General features: G+C 37.9%; 1 protein-coding gene across 1 annotated transcript; it reads right to left on the reverse strand.

The window, feature by feature from the left end:
• Positions 1–1,842: 1,842 nt before the first annotated feature.
• LOC149029030 (vesicle-associated protein 4-1-like) lies at positions 1,843–6,317 on the reverse strand. Its single transcript, XM_089140181.1, has 7 exons — positions 5,526–6,317; positions 4,764–4,834; positions 4,318–4,399; positions 4,109–4,227; positions 3,115–3,192; positions 2,894–3,013; positions 1,843–2,802 (listed from the first exon to the last, which is right to left on the reverse strand). Exons 1-7 carry the CDS (start codon positions 5,755–5,757, stop codon positions 2,743–2,745), a joined length of 762 nt encoding a protein of 253 aa, XP_088996307.1. The 5' UTR covers positions 5,758–6,317; the 3' UTR covers positions 1,843–2,742.
• Between the last annotated feature and the right edge of the window lie 3,403 nt (positions 6,318–9,720).

The following is a 9,720-nucleotide window of genomic DNA, read 5'->3' on the forward strand; positions in this document are numbered from 1 at the left end:
CCTCGAAAAACACGATCTTCACGAGCTATTCGATCATCACGAACGGCCCGTCCATCACGAACATTCCGCTCATCGCGAACTGCTTGATCATCACGAGCGATTCTTCTGACAGTTGGTGAGTGAGTCCTCACCCCCGTGTCCAACCTTGTATTTGAATCGGTTGTACTTTCCTGCGGTCTGTCGAACCAATCGTCTCGCCTAGGTTGATCGTCAATTCTCCTAGGTACTCGGTCACCTTCACGAAAGTTCTGACCGATATTCCGATCTTCAGCCAATCTTTGATCACAGGGTAATGTACGCCTCCCTGAATCGCGATGATCAGGTTCTTGTGGTAATACCACTCGTCTGGTGAGCACGCGGAGTGCTTGGCTCACCTCCAAGAGTTGAATCTTCACCTGATTCAATTGATCTTGGAATGTATCTAGAGGATTATGTCCTCCCTGACCACCATCTACTTCAATAGGATGTTGGCTTCCCTGGGGAACGTCTGGATTATTCACTCTAGGGATTTGAACACCGGAATCGTGTTGTGCAGCGGCTGCTGCCGATCTAGTCACCATGGCTTTACAAGTCTTTTCCACAGACGGCGCCAAATGATGCGTCCAAAATCTGCTCAGCCCTTAGATCTCCTTGTGATGACCTACAAAACGAAAGCTTCAGACGTGGCCCGATCGCGGGGGTCGGGAGTCCACCTCCGAAGGCTAAGTCAGTTGATGAACTTAATCACAAACGGCTCTGCTAGAAGCACAGAGCTAAGGAATGAAGAACTGGGAAAGGTGATCTAGATCGTAAGCCCCTGATAGTTTACGTCTACCAGTCTGTATCTGAATCTCTCCCTCACCTCGTATGGCAGTGAGGTTTATATAGAGTGTACCTTCGAATCTCCTTCGTTGGATGCACTTGAGCCTTCTTCAGGTAGTCGTTGGATCTTAACAGTTAGATCCGTTCAGCGATAGACTTCTACTAATTTGGACTAGTGGAGGACTCCTGAGATAACCTCTAGGTTATGCGATGATTATCCCTTCGATAATGATAAGCAGCAGCCGTCAATTTGAGTCTGCCATCATTAGGGTAATTAACCTAATCCATAAGTTGGATTAGGGCGTGCTTGTAGCTGAATAAGTTTTCTTCCTCAGCAAGCCATCTTACGGATCCGGTTCGCTCGGGAGCGAGTCGATTCCTTCTCTTGACCGGGGTCGAGGATCAAACCAAGTATGAACCTGGTTCAATCATATTTTCTCCATATCAGGAAGAAGACGGGGGAAGGGGTTGAGCATAGCATAAAAACATTTAGGTAATTTTCTAATTTATTTTTACAGCAAACTTATGAGCAATAGTGGGTAGTCAAGAATTTTGCCCCAAATATAGCAGGTGCCTTGTAAGGTTCACCACTAGTTCGCCCTTTTCTGCCTGTTTCCGAATTTTGTCTTGACTTCGTAAAAATGTCAAAATTTAGTAATGACCTCCTCCTGTTGAACACTATATATGTAACTGATTTTTCACTCAACACTAACACAGGTGCTGGTGGTATGGGATTATTATGCCATGCTAGTGACTGCCAGTGAAGGGGCTCTTGTGTTAGCCATCTCCATTCCAACGGTGGAGGCTGATGTCCTGCTTGGTGAAGCAAAGGCTGTTCGACAGAGTTTGATTTGGTTGCTAGACTTGGGAATACACTTGGCTTCCTTCGAGATTGATAATTAGAATTCAGTTTCTTTAGTTGAAGGGAGGTGGAGGGGGCCTTCCTCTTTGTTCAATGTGTTGGACGATATTTATGTTCTGCAGGACTGGTTTCCTTCTCCCTGTCTTATATTTTAAGAGAATCCAATGACTTTAGTTGAAGGAAGGTGGGAGGGGGCCTTCATCTTTGTTCTGTGTGTTGGACGATATTTCTGTCCTGCAGGACTGGTTTCCTTCTTCTCCCTGTCTTATATTTTAAGAGAATCCAATGTCATTGCAAGTTCTCTAGCCCGGAAGACATTTTTGGTTGCAAGCCCGACTTCTTGGCCTGCATCCTCTTCTTGGTTGCAGGATTTGCTTGATCCTGTGCCTTTATCCTGTATTTGGGGAAAAGTTAGATTTTGTAACAAATTATCTGAGTCTTGGCAGACCCTCTTCATCCATTGCCATGACATTCAAATGTAATACAGGATTTTACTTCTCTTCTGGGTCTGCATGTAGGATCACCTCTCCCAGTACTGTAAGCACCCTGTTCATCACAAACTAGTGATTCATACTGTTTTTATATAATCATTCACAAAAAAAAACAACCAAATCAGACAAGTGGTGAGATAAGATCACTGTTCATCTACAAGACCCAGAACTTCAAATATAATTGAAGGGAATGGACTCGTTATGATATACATGAGCTAATAGTGAAAGTATTTGAAATACAGAATGTGTCCTTCAACATATCTCAGCAGAAGGTAACAATCAGAAGAACAAAATAGCACAAGCAATTTTAACCATTACTTGCCGTGGTAAACAACTTTATTTCAGCAAAGAACAAAAATCCCGTTAGTTACAAGCGGGAGGATATAGGCGGAGACTCTAGTATAGTCGACTTGATTAGATTAACCTCATATTTTATGATAACAGAACACATTATTATCTCATTAGTTGTTCGTAAGTATTGAACGCTATAAACCCTTAAGACAAAGGGGTTGAAATCGATATGTTCCATGGTACATATAATGATTCATTCAAGTATGGAAGTGTTTACAACAAAAAGGATTTTACACTTTACACCGAGTCAACACCTTCAACCTGCTGCTGAGCCAAATATCTTTCCCTTCGTTCTTTCTGCAAATGACAACAGCGTACGATACAGACTTCAATTAAATAAAAGAATTAACCACAAACTAGGGAAAAATCCTCAAGAAAATTAATTTACCCATTCATCTATAACAAGCCCTTCCCCAACAATTCTTGGGCCGGTGTCCTCTGGAGGTTTCTTCCGTGCTTCTAGTGCCGCCTCAGCCTCAGCCAATTGTCGCTTAAGTTTATCCATTGCCTAGAAACAAAAGACACTATCATCGTAAGCTGTATGAAGCCATGAATTGTTAGGACAGTTATTCCACTAGGAAGTGAGAGGGGTATAAAGGGCCTTCTTACAGGGCTACTACGCTCCACATCCAGGAATACAACCCTCAGAATCTGCTCGACAGCTACTTGGTCTCTTTGTTCATCAAACTGGGTTCAAAACATAAATTACCACATCCTCAACTTTTCCCAAACATAAATCTTAAGTGATATATTGATGTCCATCCAGTCATACATAAAAAAGAACACAGGGGAATTTAATAGTGCCAATTACAAAGAGATTCAAAGAGGTAGGCACTGAACTATTCAAAAGCATTGCCCAAAGGGTAATCACAACTGACAACTGTGAGTATTATTAACACAAGTGTTCAAACGGTGCTACGATCCGAACTGTCTAAAAACTATCACAAATTATAAAGAACTGAAAAAATTTGACTCCAACACAAGATCAGATGACACACAAGTAATGACCTTGATCAGTGACTGAAATAGGAATGTCAGAGCCAGGTTTCTCATCAGATCTAGGCAGCTAATGTTCATCCCAATCTGTAATTCATTTGAATTCTCAACATGGTGTTCATCTTGGCAAAAATATTACCAGATTCCAAAATATACTGTAATTTTCCTTTTCAAGTAGAGTAGGTCCTTCCAATGTTCAATAATACACAAATAACTCAGAAATGGGAATGGATGGTTACGGGAATGCAGATTACTCTGAGATATTAAAATCAATTCAATATTCTGAATATTGATATATACCACAAGATTATAAATATATTATAACAAAAGTCAAAACATAGGCTATAAACAAAAGGCTTCAATACTTTTAAGGAGGTGCACCTCATGCCAAGGAGCTTCCAATAAACAAATTTAACCATTTGATTCCCTGAAACCAATCCCAAATCATAAAGCAACCTCTAGGATGGGAAGTTCTTTACTCAATTTTAGGGCCCAAATGAATAATATAAAGGGATCAAAGTTATTACATGTCAAGCAAGAGATACCAAATTGAGATGACAAACCAGAACAACTACCAGTAATCACTAAACATAGGAAAACCACTCACCAGCTCGGGCACATAGTCCATCCCTCCTTTTACTTTTAGGCTGACAATCTTAAATTTAACCTTGCTCTTCTGATCCAAATGCTTCTCATTGTTTTCAGGATGCTCCACAAACTTGAACACTTAAAATTCAACATAAGGGATGATTCAAATTTAAACCCAGAAGAGAGAATGACAATTACAAACCCCTAATAACAAGGTTATTTTATTACCAGTTGCGATGAGACTTTCTCCAGGAGAAAGGATACCACCTGGAGGTCGCATGAAGCAGCTTTTTGGTGCAGTCGTTTGAAACTAATACACCACCAAAAGAAATACCAATTAGATGGTCTGATCTACTGATTAACAATACAGGGATGCATGATAGAAAACAAGCCAACGCATTCACGTACTAAATGTAGACAGCAGGCAGGATTTATATTGGATTAACAGCTTACATGGCTATAGGCAATGGGAAGTAACCTAGGTAAGAACTTACATTCTGGATTAATACACTACATGGATATAAGCAAATGGCAAGTAACTTAGATAAGACGTAAGATCCAAGATTATAAGCACAAAATTTATAATTATTCTTAAATCTGATATTTCGGACCTATCAGCATTGAGGAGCATATATAATCATCTGGAAACAAGTTTTGATTGTCAGCATCCTTACCTTGAAAGCTACGTGAGACTTGCTAGTGTTTTTTATCCTGATAGCGCTTCTGACTTGTTTGCCAGGTTCATCTTCAACAAAAACAAGGGTAAAAGGGAAGTCATAATCAGGCAATGAATATAACCAACTGTACGTCAGAATACAACAATTTTAAACCTTAATATAACCATCCACTTATATAGGAAAGAATTTGGGAAGCATCCCCAACCACATTTGTCAAAGAAAATAGAAATTTCTGCAATGTGTATAATAAGAGCTGTAAGGAACTGTGAAAGAACTTAAAAACCAGACACCACTAAGACACCAGAGTGTAGAGATCCAGTTCAAATGAAAACCAAAGCAATTAAATAATCATAATAAGAAACCAGAGTGTAGAGATCCAATTCGAATGAAAAACAAAGCAATTAAATAATCATAGAACCTGGCCTGCAATAACCAAGTCAAAGTAAAGAAAGAACAGAAAGTCAATCCCTGCACCAAATATAAAAATTGAACAAACTAAGGCAACAGACACAAAACCCAATTCCCTGAGGTAACTAAACAACCAAGGAAACAGAAAGAAAATCCATATCCCTTTGATGTCTAACACAACCCAATCTACAGAAAATGAAAACGAAAGACATAGAAATACCAGCGACATCAACAAAACCCAGTCGTCCAAATCTATTAGATCAGTGGAAATTAAAGAAGACAAATTTGAAACATAAGAAGGCAAGTCAAGTCAAGTCAACAAGCGGAAGATCAAACAGAGCTAAAACGTACAGGGGAAGTAAAGCTTGTTGCGAGGATCAAGACGGAGTCTACGACGAGTGGGAATCAAAGATCTAGCGACAGAGGAAACTGTGCTCGAAGAATGATGATTGGCACCATCGATTTGTTGCTGGTTTAGATTCTGTGAAGAAGACGAAGAAGCATTTCCAGATTGCCAGAAGGGCATTCGACATAGATTCCAAACCTTGCCGTCAGAATGAGACTCTTCTTCAGCAATTGCCATCTTTTATACCGGAGATTGACCCACCTCACTATTATGCCTATGTCAGTCCATCAAACAGGAAAATCACTCTCAACGCTCATCCCTTATGAATCTCTCTCTTTATTTGATGCTTCTTTACCTTCAACTCTCTCTCTTATCAGCTAACTCTCTCTATCCCTCCAGGTCTCCCCTACCTTTGGCTATAATTTTGATTGGGAAACGGCGGGGGTAACTTTCCTCTGTTTGTGTGTTCGAAGAAGGAACGAAGACTGGAAAAGAGTAACAAGCCAGCTCGGATCTTAAAAGAAGGAATTCATCGTATTTGAGCCGTGAGATTCACGTCCGTCCCCGTGGATTTCTTTCCCCGTTTACGAATTCCAACTGCAAGAGTTCATTTCTCTCCATACTTTAACTGCCCTGTGGACCTGTGGTCTTTGCTACTGAACCCATCAACTATTCCCCCGTGAGCTCGTCTTGTTCTACCCATCTACGCTCGATTTGAACTCTGGATATCCAAATAACACTCGCTTCTACAGACGCTCCCATCCCAACTCGCCTGGCCCCTTGGGTGTTGAATAATGGAGAATTCTCCCCCTTTAACAAACCCATTGGTCAAAATGGGGGATTTTAATTTTTCGAGGAAAAAGAAGGAAAAAATGTTGATTTTTATTTGTTGCAGCAACTGAAACAGCAGTGACCCATCCGGATGATGCCACGTGTACAAGAAGCGATTTAAGGCCCTCCACCCCTTTTATCACCGTCCAAAACATTTGTATTTTGAATGATTTAATCAGACTTCTAATTCCTAAGCCATTTTTTTTTTGGTAAAACCGTAAGCCACCTTCCTCCGTAGAAAAACAAACTGACGCGGTGCTGAATCAAATGGCAGGATACGTATGTAAATACAACTATATACTTGCACGTTTAAAGGTTTAATAATTAGAGATAATTTTTATTTCTCCATTATACTTTGGTTTTATTACTAATCAAATCTCTATCTTTATGAAGTTAATGTTACCCCCTTCACTTCTAACGGTATTAAGTGGTTGTTAACATCAGATATGTAATGTCTATTTTGCCCTTCATTAAAATTAAGAAGTTAAAAATATGACATTACCTTCATTTTCAAAAATTATATTAAATGTCAATTATATCCTTAAAATCATATATTTTACAATAAATTTTGGCTTTGGTGGGACCACACACTTTGTACAATGGTTAGCATATATTAGGAGATTTTCAATTTTCAACTTTGAATTACATTTGATATTTTTTAATATTTTATTTATATTTTAAATTTTATTTAATCACATATTTCCTTTATTAGGCGATTTCTTTTAAGAGAAGAAAAATCAAGTCTTTTCTTTATTCGGTAGTTTTTTTTTAGAAAAGAAAAATTAATTTAAAGTTAATTTTTCTCCATAGTTAATTAATGATAGTATTATAACTTGCAAAAGAGTAAATAAATAAAAAGATAATTGTAAGGTTATTTTTAGGTTTTTGAAAAAATATATAGATGCCACATCATCAGTAAACTAACTGAGCTTAACGGAAGGGGGCATTAGTAATTTTAGACAAAGTTAAAGGTTGGATTAGCAATTTTAAAAAGTAGAGGGGATAAAGTAGTAATAAAATCAGAGTATAAGAGGACAACAGTAATTATCCCTAATATTTATAAATTATAAAATAAAACTCCTAGTTCTACCTGAGTCCAAACCCGTCTTTTGTAAGCCCTAGATGATTTTTCTTATTTCATTTTTTTTTTTTGAAGTAATTGAAAAACCCTTATTTCAAGCCCTAATCAGTGTCATATTTGTTTAATTGCATTTCCAAATTTTGTGACAGAAACCACCAATTTTTTTTCTTCTTCCGGAATTCTAACAACATTTCATTAACATATCCCAAGAAAGAAACCTGAAGTTAGAGTCATTATTTACACACAAAAAAATGGGGTGGGACAGAGCACCAAAATCTAGAAAGAGCAAAGAGATTTGCTCCATGAACAATTGTATTTGCAGCACTTTAGATGACCGACTAGTAAACTAAAATTCAAAATAGGAGAAATTAGCACATAACTATTGAATTTCTTTAATAATACTATACTTACCCAATCAATGAATTGATTACCAGTCTACGTCTAATGGTGAAACCAACACTTCTTAGTGAAAAGGTCGTGAGTTCAACTTTTGTTGAAGCATATTAATATCTCCATTCCCCAGCTTAATAAAGTCCTTTTATACCCAAAAAAATTATAAATTGATTACCACCATCTAAAACATTAATAAGTGACTGACAAGTAAATGATTTCTGGAAAAACTTTTCCTTTGTATTTGGAAACAATATCTCTATGATTGCAATAAAATAAACAAAAGTTTATTAAAATAAAATCCTGAGATCTTTTTACCCTAATAGATACCAAAACTTACATAGAGACTTGATAACTTGTTGTATCTAACCCACTATTGACCTAAATGATTTCCCATGGACACTAAAAAATTGCTTCATATCTTTTTCTTTCTCGTTTTTTTTTGCTAAAGCTCATTTGTATTAAATTAAGAATGAAAAAAAAAAAAAGAAAAAAAAAGCATCAATAAGAAATTACATTTGCAAAGCATGATCCTTGACTTCTACCTCACAACCCTGATATTCTTCGCCTAAAAAATTTTAAGATAGAAAAAACCCCTAATCAAAAGAGCCAATAATCTATGTTTGGTTGTTCATCCCATTGTTTTCTTTTTCCACCAAGATTCGGTCAATTTTTTTCATTGCTTTAGAAACAATCTCCCTTAGCCTACTTTGTAAGATCTCGCTTTTTTCGTCTAAACCTGCAAACACACTGAGTGAAACTGATTCTTTCCTCCTCACACACCAAGTTGTAATGTTCTTTTCCCCTGCCAATTAATCCCATTCTTTGTACTCGAACGTCTTGGCCTCGCTACAATATCCAACCAGACCGTTGAATCAATCATTAAATCATAAGACACTTTATGCCAACTCACCCTCAATGTGTAGCGGAACCTCTATGCGGGCACTCTCAATTGAATCACTTCATATCAGCAGTGCAATAATGAGAGAACAATGGAGGATTGAGAGAGAGAGAGAGAGAGAGAGAGAGAGAGAGAGAGAGAGAGAGAGAGGATGATCGAGATGGTAAGAGATGCGTTACTATTCTTGAGAAATTATAGGCATGATTTGAAAATAGGGGTTTGTTAGAACTAGGGGTTTTATTTTGTAAATTTATAAAATATTAAATCTTTAAATGTAAAACTAAAAAACTATATTTACATAAATACCCCATTTGATTTAGTACCATCATATCATTTCTTGTACACATGGTGTAATCCGACAAATGCTGCTAGCAACAACCATACCAGAAAAAAAAAATTCATTGCAGCAACTATAAATCCCCAAAATGGGAGGTATATTTGAATGGTTCTAATGCATGGTGTTTTGGAGGTATTGGGGTCGTTGGATCATTTTGCTTTATAGATATATCCTACGGTTTCGTACAATTTCCAGCTAGGTCTCGAATAGATGGACCAATCAGCCCCCTAACCAGGAAAATCAGTTGACTGAGGTACACCAGATTAAAAGACTTACACCCTTCTCTCGGACGAGCACAGGGTCGCAGATTCGGACTCCTAAGGACACCCTTACGGGGAAAGCGCACTGCTTGGAAACACCCAGGTCCCAGAGCCATCATCGGAAAAGGCTTGAAAATCTAGTACCGTATTCAAGATACTCCGCGTCATATCAGCATAAGCGACACATCAACTGAGGAATTTAGTATACAATGTTGGTAAGTGAATATTAAGCCAACACCTCTATCAACTAGAATGGCCAGCATGAAAGATCCAATAAATATCTAGACTCATGTTAATATTTACAAACCCTCCCACCTACCTCAGCCGAAAGTAACTGTTGGTTTTTGGAAGGAAAAATAAGTTTAAAAAAATCATCATTGGTCGGTTCATGATGATGTGG

This window comes from Hakea prostrata, chromosome 1 (assembly GCF_041222555.1).
Source record: "Hakea prostrata isolate BN-2017 chromosome 1, UWA_Hpros_2, whole genome shotgun sequence".
NCBI lineage: Eukaryota > Viridiplantae > Streptophyta > Magnoliopsida > Proteales > Proteaceae > Hakea > Hakea prostrata.

Excerpts from the sequence above, each read along its gene's own strand:
- LOC149029030 (XM_089140181.1), bottom strand. The coding sequence starts at position 5,757 with ATGGCAATTGCTGAAGAAGAGTCTCATTCTGACGGCAAGGTTTGGAAT. Across the intron at positions 3,193-4,108 it reads TGGACTATGTGCCCGAGCTG|TTTGATGAACAAAGAGACCA; the intron begins GTGAGTGGTTTT and ends TTTTGAACCCAG. Across the intron at positions 2,803-2,893 it reads GGCTTGTTATAGATGAATGG|AAAGAACGAAGGGAAAGATA; the intron begins GTAAATTAATTT and ends TGTCATTTGCAG.